A 15,162-nucleotide genomic window follows, 5' to 3' on the forward strand; every position below is an offset into this window, starting at 1 on the left:
CCAAATTGCTCCTGATGCTGTGTATTGGTGTATTGGCCTTTGTCATCACTTTATGAATGTGGCATGTAGCATACAGTGCTTTGAGCGGTCACGAGACTATAAAGGTGCTGTATTAGTACAGTCTATTCAATATTCCAGGATTAAAGCCATACAGAACAACTACCGGCCATATGTATTACAATAGCCATATAACAGCCTACATGTAAAACACAAAAACCACAAAGGCTACGACCTAAATCCATAACACTGATGAGAACAGAGAGGGGAGATGGAAAGAGAGGACAGCAGGATGCAGAGGGATTGTTTCTGACACTCTGAGCTCAGATGTTACAGTAGTCTCTTCAGCTGACAGGAAAAACAAACATTTGCATAATAGAAGTTTTCAGTTAAGTTGTCCTGGCAACAGATCATATATTTTAGACAACATCAGACTATTTAATATGCTACTAATGAATATATGTATTTATTCGGCATACTTTCCACCGGACATGTTGGCCTTTGATATTTTCATCTGCCCGACAATACATGCGATAGCGGCCAAAGTAAACTCACACAGATATATCTAAGGTAATACCGGGCCGACCTATTGTCCCAGCAACTGTGATAGTATTAAAACACTGTTAAAAAAAAAGAAGAAAAAAAAAAGAAAATAGAAGCCTTACGCTGCTGCAGGTGTGGGCTGCGCAAACACTTCTTTGGCCAGCTTCAGCCCAGGGTTCTTCTTCTTCCCTAAGAGACAAGAAATTAGAAAACCATGACCATCTCAGTTCCAGGATGGATGTACAGCGATCAATAACGCTGTATTTAGCAGCAACCACAAGCTGGTATGATTAGTAGGGTTTTGTGGAAGGACTGAGGCACTCTGAGCCCATTTACCACATTACTCGGAGTGTAGAGCCGAGGTTTACCACAAAAGAGCTCCCAGGTTCTAATTCAGATCATTAAGTGCAAACTAAATGGACTTTTGCTTGTTTTCATGTTTCCACATTGGCCTATTGATAGGGGCTTTTATTCTATTCCTGTAGTATAGTGTTTTCATGGTTGCAATCAATTTACATTTGTCTCTGACACAAACTATAGATAATGATCCGTTATCTAACTGAGAGATTAGGTGTACTCAAAGCGGAGGCCCTGCAACAGAGAGAAGGTGGACTAAATGACTAATAGGCATTGGTATGATGACTCAAATGGAGAGGGAAGGGGAGACGTGTTCAAGGGAATCAAGCTTTCCTTCCTGTTATGATTTTTTACCGTTACAATCACTGCTAGCAAATCATTTATGAATGGGTTTTTTCATGTTTAACTTAAGGTTCACGTGCAAGGGCCTTTTTACATTTCTTATATCCTTCATATGTGAAGTATGGTGCTGTAAACTTCACCTCGGGGACCTTTCTGTGTTAAATCACTGACAGCAGTCCATTCATAAACACAGTTTACCAGCAGCCTCTGGGACTTCCCACAAGGGGCTGCGAGTCCATGCCAGAATGACACAGCTACCAGGCCTACGAGCAACAACACGGGAAAAACAACTCGACTTTTCTTGACACGGGACACTCGTGTTCAGCATGTTCGCGCTTGTTGCAAGGTCGACAGGAAAAACAGAACACTTTTCTTGACCTTTGTCTGTGCGTGTGCTAGCAGTTGGCCCCAATTCTGCCGCACTGGGATATGTTGAGAAACAGTTTAGACCTGGCTGGTTATTTCCTGTTCTTGTCCTGCAGCACACACACTTGGGCCAGGCGGTGTAATTATTCCACCCCAGTTCAGAGAAACTGGTTTAAAGTGCAAGCCAGTCACCTTCACTTTGTAACAAATGCGACAGCTTCTTAGTTAATAAGCAAGAGTGAGCAAGCTGTCAGTTTATAAAGGTAGGATTTTAACTGTCTTTATTACTGTGGGGTTGTGTTTGCCATTGAGTGAGTCACACCTCTCCAGTGTAGAGGAAGTATGATTGGGTAAACCCCTCCTTGCCAGATCAAGCTGGAAGGGAAGTGAGGTTTTACTAAGATTTTAGATTCTATGGCCTTCCACTGAAACGTCAGACAGGTCCATTTTGTGCTGCGGCCCAAAAATAGGCCTACAGTGTCTGGAAAGACTACAGTAGTCTCATGTGGTAGGGAGAGATTGAAGTGTGATTTACTCACACATGCTCAGTCAAAAATAGACTTTGCATTTCCTCTGCGTGGGATAAAGTATGAGCACCCGAAGCCTTCAGATGACCTGACAAGTAAGACAGGTTTTTTTCTCCGTCCAACAAAATAAGGGCAGCACATCTGACATGTCTGACACGTTTTAAAGCTGTTGTTGTTTATATCTGAAAAATGCTTTGCTGCTACAAGACATCTACCAAAACTACACAAAACACATGCAGATTGTAACACTGTGCATTTATAGTTTAAATGAATTGAGCTAAGCATATTTGCAGTGAAGCATTAATGGACTCGAAATACAAGCCAACCCCAGGTTGCAGTGTGTGAAGTGACCCTGTAGCCAGGACTGTGGGGTGGGATGTGACTCACAGCCAGTCAGACTGGACACATCCGCTTAAAAAACACAACAACTGTCAGGGACCCTTTGGGAAATATGATGTCACTTCACTTGGCCCACTTGCTGCTTGCCGTCCCCGTCAGGGCCAAGTGAGGCCAGCCTTCTGCTGCGAAACCTGCCGAGCCCTCAAACTCAGCCCGACAGGACACAACAGAGTCATGACATCAGCTGCAGTCAGAGTATATCGAGGCAGCACAGTGAGAAATACACGTCCACAGATTTTCTCAGAAAGGATCTGAGTGGTAAGTCTCTCAAGGGGAGCTGGTGATGCAGGGTAGCAACCCCTGTGTAATTCATGCCGCTGTCTGTGGTGTATGATGGGATTAAATAATTATAATAATTACGTGATCTGGCTTTATAACCAGGGATGCACAATATGAATTTCTTTTCAGCCGAGATAACAATTACCTGCTTCTCATGGACAATAAAATAACTGATAACTTCACACTTTAGTGTTTTAAAAACAAATCCAGAACCTGTACTTAATGGCAAGAAAGGCTAAGACAGACATTTGCCATTATTGGTGTCGATAATGAATTCATTTTTCTAATCAAATATAGTACAAGTTGCATTTTAGTTTAGCATTTTTATAAAGAGAAAAAAAATCCAGATCTTCCTTCCTTCCACCTGGGAATATGTTTATTAACCTAAAGCATTTCTTATTTTAAGTATTTACCATGGTGTCTCTTAATAAAAATCTACATTTTTGCTGATGCTGTGTTTGAATGATTTGGTTGTATCAGCCACTACAGACAGCAGCAGTAAATTGGTGCAGTTTTACAGGAAACGCTGCAATTCTTAGAAAACCAACGATGTTCAGTGGAAATTATCCAGAGTGCGGTAATACATACGTAATGTGAACAAGAATTTCTGGATTGTGCATGGGATCAAAGTGCCAATAGCTGTGTGGCGAGTCACCATCAGAAAGCCTCCAGCCTCAGAGTGGGTCCATATACAGAAAAAGGATGACTCATGCGCATATAATCTTCCACACCACCCTATCAGCGCTGTTAGGGAGAACCCAATCTCCAAACGTGCCTCAGCAATACGCAGAAACAGCACTGCAATGCACTTAGGCCCGTTGACCACCAAAGGCACAACTCCATACAGTGGCCAGAAACAGAAGGAGAAAAAAAAAAAAAACACTTTCACAAAAGACACCTCGGGCCTGCTTTAGTACACACGGTAATTGCAGCACAGAACCTGTGTAGCAGCTATACAGTCTCCGCTTGCAGCCAGTGAACTGTCAACAAAGAGTGGCTGCACTAGGTATTGGTGGTGCAAGTCAAAACATGCCATGGTAGGCCAAAGGCTGTGATTGCCTGAGCCAATCTACACAGCCCTCTCAAAACAGTGTGTACTCCCGACCATGGTAACGCTAGTATGATTGTGTAACAGCACAAGCGGTGAACTTGAAATGTAAATTGACATCATCATGGTCTCTCTGTGTGTGTGTGTGTGTGTGACGCAGAGAAAGGACCTTGATTTTTCCATAGGTGTGCATTTTATTCAACAGTGTACAGTAATTATTACACAGCACTCACTGACTGACTGACGGAAGCCTAGTGTGTGATAGCGCGCTGGTTCCTTTGGCACAGCCGCCTGTTTTAAAAATAAATAATTTCCACCTCGGATTTATAATAATAATAATAATAATAATAATAATATTTTCAAGGAAGCTGGGCTACTAAAGATATTTTTGCGCTGACATACTGACCAAAAAGGAGCCGACACAATCGATCAGTCATGAGTCAGGAGGCCGAAAAATACAAACACCTGTGGTCCCGATGTGATTTACTTTAACTCGAACAAGCAGAAACTAACCCCAGCGCGGTGATTCCCAACTGAGGGGCAAGTTGGTTAATAATTACAGCTTGGCAAAAGTCCTTTTATTGTCGAGAAAAATGCGTTAGCTAACCACAACACGGGAACTTAAAAAGGAAGCGATGCGCGCGTACCATTTAGCTCAAATATGAACAATAAACCACATTTAGCACGCTACCAGTAGGTGTACGGTGAATACTTTCAGACACCGGGATGTCCAGAAACTTCGCACAATGATAGAAAGCAGGAAAGACATGCTGGCTAGCTTCTCTTTTTTTTTTTTTTCTCCACCTCCTCTCATACATGCAGCTTTCCACCTGGCAAGGTTACGTTTCTCAAACACGGCTAGCTAAATTCCCCCCACGCAAACTGCACCTCGATACTTAAAATATGTGCACGGTTGTTTTCAAAACGAGTGGAGAAAAAAAAAACCCACTTACCTCCTTTAGACAGAGACATTTCCCCTTTGCTTTGATGAGGGGGAAGGGAAGCACAAAGACTTTTGCCTTTTTTTACTCCCTCCCTCCCTGCATCTAGCCTTACACCCGCTCAGGATCGCTGGTTTGTGCAAAACTCGCAGCGTTTAAAACTAAATGGTTGGTCCTCGTGCAACCTCGGTGCTTCAATCAGCAGCTCACGCGCTCGCGGATCGATTGGCGGATGAATGCACAACTTTAACTAAAGTCGGCGCGGCTCGTACACTTCGAGTTAGTTTGCTAACAAAACCTGCACTTTTAGGGTGGCCAAAGTCTGACAGCTGAAGGCGTCAGCGACGTAATGACGTGCTTCCTGCCTCGTGCTAAGCATCATGGGATTTGCTGTTTGCTGTATCTCCTTAATTTTCCCTCTTTCACTCGTCAACTCATCACAAATAATTACCCACAGTAATATCATACGTTATTTCAGCCTCATTAAAGTTTATTTTTATTACAAACATATTACAGACCACCACAGACAGATATTTTTTTATATTATTGTCTTTATTTATTTGTGTGTGTGTTTGTGTGTGTGGAAATCACATACTTGTGTCTTTAAAAGTTGGATCAAATCCATGCGTAGCAATAAATAAGAGAAAAAACTATTGCAGTCAACACTGTCTCGCAACTAGCCTACAGTATACAAAGGAACACTGATCATTGGATTGCATTTTTTTTTTTTACACATTCTGGTATGTAAACAACAAACATGTATATAGGTGTATGTCAAAGGATATAAGTGCATTGAACTAAAAATCTATATTTGCTGAATAGCGAAATGCATAAAATTAATAGCAAGAACATTTATTTTAAAGCAAAACTTACTTACTTAACTACAGTAGCCTACCTATGCAAACAACATTAACCATCACATAGATTTAATAAATTCAAGGAACAAACTGACGGACTATAAAATACCTGAACAAATACAACACGGTGAAGTGTTTTTTTTGTTTGTTTTTTCTTAGTATGAATGAAAACCCTCTGTCATTATTGTGATAATCCCTGCTGAGCTGTTAAATTGTGAGTCCTTTTTTGTACCCAACACCTCCTTGTTAAATAGCTGGAAGACAACACAATGCACAAACTACTCAACAGTGGAGATGTCACAGACTTGATGCATGAACATGTGCTGTGATATGAGTTTACTTATGTGCATGTGATTGTGTGTTGGAGGGTGGATGACTGATGGTGAGGACACACCAAATTCCTGCCTTTACTTCCTGGCAACAAGGAGGGTATGGTAAAGAGGTTTTATTACAATGTGCAGATAGAGGGAGCTGTCAATGAGATACTCTGATGCACGGCGCTGCAGGTCAGCATCCAGCAGGAAATCCCCGGCCTCCTCTGTGCTTTGGTGGAAGTTGTAGACGTGGCGAACCACCACTTTTCCTTGCTGTCTTGCCATCACAATGACCGTCTTCTGGAAACTCACGCCGGCAAAGTCTGGGCTAGAAGTGGCTGGTGTTACAATGATGCGAGGTCGACCACCGTCTGTGCGCGTAGGCTGCATGGCACCCAGTTCGGTATAGGTTGACCTGGCACTGAGTGGGAGCCAGCGAGGGGAGAACAGGGCATTCCAGGTCACTCTCTTGCTGGAATCATGGCCGCTGGGACCGAGCTGGGTCTGGAAGCTGAAGCTACGGTCATCGCGGGTGGGGTTGTTGATGACCCAAGGCGAACCCCAGGAAGAGGACAGGTAGTTGCGGGGAGTGAAAATACTGCAGTTGACATCAAAGTACTTGGCCAGTTGGATAGGTGAGGCGGAGTGAAATTGGAAAGCTAGATAAAGTAGATCGCGGATAGACTCGTAATACTTCAGCATGAGGGGGGATTGCTTCTGAAGACGGAAGAGGTGCTGAGGGGGGATCATGCCGTATCGAACAACCCTTAGGGCACTTTCTACTGTTGCACTGACAGGCTGGTTCTGGCTAATCCAGGCCTCCAGGGCCTCGTACAGCTCCAGCTCACTCTGTAGAATGAGGTCAGAGCGCTGGAGCAAGGAGAGGAGCAGGTCTTCACTGATGGAGCCCCATTCTTCGCTCTGCAGCACAGAAGACAGGTTCCAGGACAGGTACTGCAGGCAGCTGTCCCGCAGGGCCATGTCCCCAATTTGTAGTGCATAGTTGTACCAGCCGACTACATGGCCTGTGGATGAATCACTAGAAAGATGTTGGGACATATACTGGGTCAGACCCTGTTGCAAGCCCCACACATGGTACTTGCTGGCCAATTTGTGCAGAGATATGGCCTGATCCAGGCGCACTGAGATGTCACCACAGTACAGATACCTGCAAGAGTAAGTAAAGTCAGTAAAGCATACGATTTTTTGAAGCTTGTTTTCTCTCCTCACATCTGAGTCACCGAATAAACCCACACTGTCCGATTTCTGACTGTGAGCCGAAAACAGCAGATGTAATTTTAGAATATTTCAAAAGATGGAGCATCTCACTCCTCCAAAGGAGAGAGGCAAAATGGTGAGTGAAGACCTATAACTTTATACTAGTGGAAAATACAATAGCATCTACAAGTAGCTCCACAGTTTCTTGAAGGGTTACATTTGATTGAACCGGGTGAACTCTGAAGAAATGATAACAACCGGAGTCACCCTCACCTGACAAATTTGTCAAAGACAGCGGCACAGTCGGGCGTTTCCCTCAAAACCACAGCGCTGTTGTTGCGGCTGAGCAGCAGTTCCTCAAACACGTCACTCTGCATTGTGAGAACCAGGCTGTGGGCCTGGATCACCTTTACCTCGTCCGTGTTGATGGTCTGCACCCGGAGAGTGACATCACTGCCATTCCCCAAGGCCAGCAGGGTCTCCATACGCTGCACCAAACTCATGGAGTGATTCAGCACCGTGGCCCCATTGTCCAGTGCCACGTCCTGCTTCAGGGCAGCTGTGGAGAAAATAGTGCAAGATGATGGATAGGTAGCACTTAACAGAAACACAATCACTAAATGCAGAAGAAATTTACTTTGGAATTGCAGTTATATTATCAACCTTTTGTGAGATTTCTTAAATTCACCTCTAAATTTGAAAAGTACCATACATTCTTTCTTAGTTCTTATTCATCACCATAATCGTCATCAACTCTGACTCAGAACTCATGCGCATTTGTTCTACAACTTAAAACAGATTTTACTCAGCAGGAACTGGAAAAGCACTCCCTAACTCTTCGAATAAACCGCAATGTGTCAGGAAAAAGCCGACTTGCACATCCTTCTATTCTTCTGGTTTTGAATGAATAGAGAAAGAGAGTGACAAGCCAGGTGGCTGACTCAGAAAACCTCCGGTACCAGGTGCTCAGAAAGAATCCTGAGTTTGCAGCGCCATTGCAGATGGTTGCTTCTATGACTTCTATGCCCTCTTGTGCATAAGTACAAGTGGCGCATACTGGAGAATCACACATGAAAGACTCAGCATGAGAAGCTACTGTTTCCATTCTGATCTGCCACAGCCATCAGTGGCCTATTACTGGGGATTTAATGAGACACAGGGGGAGCACACTTGGCTCCCTGGAATGCCTCACAGTCTTCATATCTTTACCACAATCAAGCACCCCCACTTCAAAGTAACCTTTTTCCAATTAGTCAGCCAGCACCCTGAGCCAGCTGAGCATGGTGAAGCATGAGAGGGAGTGTTTTGACAAATTATTCTGGCACAGCGTAACAAATTGAAAAATCACCATATTCATTATAACTGGGGAAACAGTACATACTATCTGTTACATTAAAACAAATGTGACAGATTCAATTCAAAGTAGACCCCCCAAAAAAGTTATGAATAAATCATGTTTCACTGTCTCTTCTACTCAAGCTGAGAAGAGCTAAAAACATTAAATAAAACATTTTATACACAGTCCCTAAATATAAGATTAGATGAGTGCTCACGAGGAATTTCAAATGAAATCTAACCTGACAGCACAGGAATGTGGCCCTCAGTAGATTTGGTCAAAATCAGTCAGATCAGATCTTTTAAGGAGTAAAAAAATCCTTTCTTCGCCGGCACAAAGCCAGGCAGCAAATGGACTTGCCTGTCTTTCTCTGCACCTAGCAGACAGATAGATGAGGGCAGAATGAGTAGAATAGATAAATACCCGTCCCCTGCCCCGAGGCTGAGTGCGAGCCACACATTCATGCTGTGCCCTACTATCCACTGACAGTATGGGGGAAGCTGGACTAAAATAGAACAATACAGCTTCTCTTACAGTGTAGGATATAAAAAAAGGTGCAAAAGTGACCTGACTCTTTGCAAGCAAACAATTCAAACTACTGATTTGTTATCTTACCTCCTCTAACTGTGACAGAGTGGAAGTGGATAAAGAGGATCAAGGTGCCCACATAGACCCAGGCAGGGATCCCTTGTTCACATGAGCGTACCATTTCTTCTCAGTTATTCCCTGCCTCTCTTTCCTTTGTCCTTTCCCCCTCTCTTCCTCACTCTGTGCCACTCTTCTCCTGACTCTTCTTCTTGCTGCTGTGCCTTTGTTGTGTGCGCGCAGAAAGGTGTGTTGCCCCGTGTGTGTCGCCCGGCTCCCTGTCCCGCACTCTTTATGTAGGACGCTGGCCTTTCCCTGGCGCATCTCGCAACCCCACGGGCTCCATTGATTGGTGGAATCTGGCAGGGGCGTTGCTATAGCGACAGCTTTGATTTTGAATTTCTCCCTTTTGGATGTTACATGGCATTGATCAGCGGCACCGGGCCAGCCAGGGACTCAGCTTAATGGTTTTTTTTTTTTGTTTGTTTTAAAGTCAGAGGAGTTAGGCACTATTAACAATCAATATTAACACAGTTTCATGTTTTAATGGCACCCAGAATGCAGCAGATCACTGGACTGCAACATTTTATTTATAATATCTAAGTTAGATACAATCAGTGCCATATAATTAGTCAGTTAATTACAGTAGGTTGCCACTGAGACTATCTGCCAAAAGTAATTGAAGTTCTAATATGTGTGTCCAAATGCAGTCAATCAAACTTCATAATCCATTTTGTTGGACAGTTTTTCAGCTGAGAGCAATTACTTCTCTGATGGCATGTTAATCTCACTAATGGGAAGATAATTTCATTGGTGTGGGCTCTGCTCATCAATCTAAGGCGAGCTCTGTGTATTAAATTCAACTGCCAATCAGGACTTTGTGTAATCACATTACTGATGAATAAAGGTATTTTTTAGTTATCCATGTAAAGTAAGCTTGCGTAATTGTCACATGTAGTCAAGCATATGCTCAACTGTTTTCAGGTGCAGCCGTTGCATCACACACCTTACAGAGGGCAGTGGGTTTAATGAAAAGGTGTGATACATGTTGCAGCTGGATAGGGAGCTAATGGTCTGCTGCTTACAGGAAACATACTATGATAATCAATACGAAATGCTTTAACGACTCAAAGTGAACAAAGTCGCATGACAATCACACATTAACATACAGGAGCTGGGATACAACAGAAGTACATTTCAATGTGAAATGGCAGCAATGGTGGCACATAATACACAGCGCATTCATGACCTCGGGGCTCACAAATATGTTTACAATGCCATTTATATGATCCCTCAGTTAGCATCGATCTGTCAGTCTGGGGTGGGTCGGTCAATACTGAGATACCAGTCAAAATTTCCCCAAAAGATAAGCTCAGTATGGATCTGATTTTGTGTTTTCTTTTAATGATTGCATCTGACTAGGCCATTAGTCCAATCACAATATTTATACTAACATGCTGCTATGTGACAAATATGTTTAAAATAGCTCCAAATCTGCCATGCCCACTACAGAGAGACAGACAAGGAAAGACATCATTTCAGAGGGAATTGGGTTGTGGTGAAGCCCCGAGGGCTGCCAGGCTGCAGTAAAAATGCAGGAGAAGAGACGTCCTTCGAGACCCCAACCTAAGCCACTGCTATGAATAACCTGACAGGTTCTCATAGTAGAGCGGTGCTGCTGAGATGCCCTAATGATGCCTGCTGAAACAAACTGGACGAGACAACCTAGTTGAGGCAGCATCTTCTATTTTATTTTAATTCTTTTTTTTACTTTTTGCTTGTGGATACACAAATAAGATTCATGAGCTTTATATGAATGCAATAAACCTATATGGATGCAAATACTTAGACTTGTGTTAACTTTTTGCTCTACCTAACACTGTATTCCTATATATATATCATATTGGTTCATAGCTTAAAGTATAGCTGTATACTAAAACACAATTCAGACAACTATTGTTTAGCTACACAATGAAAGCAGAGCCCTCTTAATGCATCGGAAAAGGGCATGCCCTTCATTAAGGTCACATTGCTTTCTCCTTTGAGATCAGCTCCTATTAAGAATCTGCTCACAGGACCACAATGCAAAGGGACGGATCGACGAGCCGCTAGATTTGTGAGAGCACCCCTCAGGACGAGATCCATAGAGGGATCGATGCACCACAGGGGGCTCCATCGCGCAGTATAAACAGTATGTTTAGTACAGGCTAAATGCCAGAGTTAGCTTCAGCAAGGTGTCCTGGATGACCTTACTCTTGTGCTAGACCCGGAGGGGATGCTCTAGCTAATCAGTTCCCTGAACCATGACACACAGTGGCTTTTGATATAAACCCACATTTTATTTGTCGAATGCATCAAGTGACCATGAATAAAACAAACAAAAAAGGAAAAAAAAACACACATCTCACTACTTAGAAATTCAGTTTAGCGTCTGTATTATTAGGCCTATTTGATTTCATTGTGACACTCACTTTCACAACTAAAGAAGAAAGAGAGATGAGTTTTGTGACTTTAAACTGTAGATACAAACAAGCAGACAGAAAGAGGGAGATCAAGTGTAAATAAATATACTCCTTAGGAGACTTTATTCTGCTCTTATACTGTATTCTAATATATTCTCTAATCTGACAGAATGCTGCAGTAACTAAAAAGTTAGTTAGCAGTGTATGACATTTAATACATATTTTTATTGGCACAACAACAAAAATGTACTGACAATGTTTACAATGTTACATGTGCCACACACACAAAAAAACATTGTTCATCAATATTTCTCAATTTTACTGAGCATTTAAAATCTTAAAATCAATGGCATCTGTCAATGTTCCTATTAATCAAATGGTTGTTAAGTGTTTTCGGCCTTCGACAGATCAATAACAAGATCTATTTGGTTGTGTAATCTGTTGTGAAAAGTCCATCTCTCCTGTAACAATATTTTCCACCAGGTGGCTCTGCAAACTGGATACACACTCTCCTCCCTGATGCTGACTATTCTGAAGTGCTTATAGCTTTAATAGAGAACACAGACTCTGATTGACTGTTTGATCATATTTCTCAGCCTGTTAGTGTTTATGTATTAAGTATTAATCTATCTAGTGTGCGTGCACTACATGGCATTTATTAGAGTCGAATAATTCTCAAATTAAACTTTATGCAGACCTATTTTTTCGTCTGTTAAACTGAAAGTGGGCCAACTTAAAAGGCAACTGCTGTATTTGCAGCAGCTGATCATTTTATAAGAAATCACCTGCAGGAGACTAATCAGAAAACCGATGTAATCACTAAACCCGTGAAAGCCATTAATCATCAATCACCAATGCGTTTGAAATTAAAGTATTTACATGTTAAACAGGTCACAGACCATGTTACATAGCCAGTATAAAGGCCTACAAGCGGAAACGTCTCACTTGAGAGGTGAGTGGTCCCTTTGTTTGGATGTAAGCTGCCTGAAACAAATAAGCAGGCTGGATGTTAATCTCACAGAATATGCAAAGCTGCACACCATAGAGGTTGGGTTAAGAGACAGAGGGGATAGAGAGACTGTCTCTTCACGGAATTATAGTAACCGTACTGCTCTGATGTGACTGCCGGTGAGTCTGTTATAACATGGTTGACCACAGAAGGAGTGGGCAGATGGAGGACTGTCCATGATCCCCGCCCGGACTAACTCGTGGATCCATTAAGTGCATATCTGGATGCTTTGGAAATCGGTCGAATGATCTGTCAGGAGCCTGATAATACTCGAAACAACAACTAATATTACAGGGCAAGGCAAAGTTTTGTGTTTTTTCTAAAGTGGGTTAATCTCACCGGACTAAATCTACCTGAGTCACCTGTTGGAGCTGTGTGTCACTGTCATCAGTGCAGGTAAGAAGTCACTACAGGCTGTAATATTACTCTAATGTTTTAAAATCATATTCAGCCATATACTATTAACGTGCTTATGTAAAACTGATGATAACGATTATAGCCTCGGGCCTTTTGCGTCCTTCATTCATTTAATTTGAAGATTGTATTCAACTTTATAAAGTTGAATACAATCTTACAATGAGATCAAACTGTATTTGATCACCCAATGACTCCAATATATATGGGAATACTGGGAATACTCATTATGTCTCCTGTTAAAATGTTAAAATGTTGTCAAGATGCAAATTAGATGGTGTAGCAATACGGCTAGACTGCGCTGGGAATATAACATGACTCTATGCTGTAATTAAAGACAGGGGAGACAATTTGTTGGATTCTTCAGAGACTCAAATGTATTTCAACGGGAAGCAATTTTAGGTTAACAAAGTAAGACAGAACAGTATGTTGATGGTTTCTAATTATACTCGCTGGGCGACAGTATTACGTCAATGGTTGGTCTTTGCATTCCTATTTTAATAATGAAAATAAAATAGTGTGTAACTATAGTATCTGAATGAATGCTTAAATAATCAGGGTATTTTTTAAACCTACAGTGAAGCCATGGCCAGTGCCCCAAAAGGATGTGGTTCCAGTATCAGCTCCATATATTACAACCTGTGTGACCTGACTACAGTGTGGGGGGTCGTGGTGGAGGCCGTTGCTGCTGCAGGTGTGGTGACTTCCTTTCTCCTGTTTATCATTCTCATGGCCTCGTTGCCATTTGTAACAGACAAGAAGAGAAAGGGTATGGTGGCCCTGCAGGCGGGCATTCTGATCTTTACTCTGGGACTCTTTGGACTTTCTTTTGCCTTCATTGTGGGCCGGCACTCCACTAGCTGTGCAGCACGGAGGTTCCTCTTTGGAGTACTGTTTGCAGGCTGTTTAGCCTGCCTAGCAATGCATGGGTTGTGGCTCGCTCTGCTGCAGCGGCGAGGCCGGGGGCCCAGGAGCTGGATGTTATGCCTGGGAGCCATGGGTCTGTGGCTGGTTGAGGTGATCATCAACACAGAGTGGCTTATCATCACTATGGTCGGGAGCCCACCCAGAGATGTCGTTATCCCTGACCTGTCCTGCAACATTGCTAACCTGGACTTTGTGACGTCTCTGATCTATGTGATGGTCCTGTTGATAGCTGTGGTGCTGATGCCTGTGCCGTCACTGACACACAAGCACAAGCAGTGGCGCCGAGATGGAGCTTTCATCCTGGTCACAGGGCTCCTCACCTTGGCTATATGGGTAGCTTGGGTTGTCATGTACATCTATGGGAACAGAGTGGCTGGGAATGACACCTGGGACGACCCTACTCTGGCTGTAGCTGTGGTGTCAAACGCCTGGGTGTTCCTATGCCTCTACACCATCCCAGAGATCTGCTTACTGACCCAGGAGGACCCAGATCAGGAAGAGCCACATGATGGAGATGTTTATCCTGCCAGGAGCATGGTATATGACAACATCCTGAAGGAGCTGGAGCCACCCCACCAGAACGTGTACATGGAAAATAAAGCCTTTTCTATGGATGAGCCTCCAGCAGGTACAGCATGACACATCATGGTCTTACATGGTCTCACTGCGCTCAGCCACATTATGTCTAGATGGGTGCTGAATCCTCAGAATCAGAAATCTAAATCAGCAGAAAACAGTCACACCAATTAAATGATTTATTTGTGCTCATACGATTCCAACCAAGCACAGGTGAGCTATATGACATAATGAGGCGCTACAGTGTAATGGGAGGTACCATTACTCTGCTGTTTCCTCTAGTGGCAAAGGAAAAGATTGTGACATAATTGGCAGATTACTATTTCTGTTGTTGACAAAACAGCAAAAATGTTGCTGCTATTTGTTAACCTCTCTTTTTGTTAGAATAACAACTTGCAGCATGTTCACTGTAATTATTTGTCAGTATAACCATTGTCATTGTTCCTCTCATACAGTTTTTTAGTTTTTGTTAAAATGGAGGAATATTTTTAATTTACAGTCTTTCTTCAGTTCTTGTATGCAGGGCCAATGCACAAAATTCTGGACCCTGTGCATAGACCCCTTCCCACATCCAGAGCTATCCATTCTAGTATCTTTGTTGGCCCTCCACACATGAGGGCCCAACTCAGTCTCCCTTTTAGAGAACATCTTCACCAGTTTGACAA

At 42.8% G+C, this 15,162-nt stretch overlaps 3 protein-coding genes across 3 annotated transcripts in view; 1 reads left to right on the plus strand and 2 right to left on the minus strand.

Moving 5' to 3' along the window:
• LOC118323420 (dual specificity mitogen-activated protein kinase kinase 6-like) overlaps positions 1-5,124 on the minus strand; it is a 10,038-nt gene extending 4,914 nt beyond the window's left edge. Inside the window, exons 1-2 of the mRNA XM_035655383.1 lie at positions 4,812-5,124; positions 663-729 (exon numbers count right to left, since the gene is read on the minus strand). Of these exons, the coding sequence (XP_035511276.1) occupies positions 663-729; positions 4,812-4,830 (86 nt within the window). The 5' untranslated portion in view covers positions 4,831-5,124. The remainder of the gene's footprint in view (positions 1-662; positions 730-4,811) is intronic.
• Positions 5,125-5,359: 235 nt separating this feature from the next.
• Positions 5,360-9,353, minus strand: btbd17b (BTB (POZ) domain containing 17b). The gene is made up of 3 exons (XM_035654461.1): positions 9,140-9,353; positions 7,462-7,747; positions 5,360-7,138 (listed from the first exon to the last, which is right to left on the minus strand). Exons 1-3 carry the CDS (start codon positions 9,231-9,233, stop codon positions 6,064-6,066), a joined length of 1,455 nt encoding a protein of 484 aa, XP_035510354.1. The 5' UTR covers positions 9,234-9,353; the 3' UTR covers positions 5,360-6,063.
• A 4,223-nt stretch (positions 9,354-13,576) lies between these two features.
• LOC118322708 (G-protein coupled receptor family C group 5 member C-like) overlaps positions 13,577-15,162 on the plus strand; it is a 4,029-nt gene continuing 2,443 nt past the window's right edge. Inside the window, exon 1 of the mRNA XM_035654462.1 lies at positions 13,577-14,549. Coding sequence (XP_035510355.1) covers positions 13,580-14,549 — 970 coding nt within the window. The 5' untranslated portion in view covers positions 13,577-13,579. The remainder of the gene's footprint in view (positions 14,550-15,162) is intronic.

The sequence above is a fragment of the Morone saxatilis genome, unplaced genomic scaffold (genome assembly GCF_004916995.1).
Source record: "Morone saxatilis isolate NCDOM2014 unplaced genomic scaffold, NCSU_SB_2.0 Contig14, whole genome shotgun sequence".
NCBI lineage: Eukaryota > Metazoa > Chordata > Actinopteri > Moronidae > Morone > Morone saxatilis.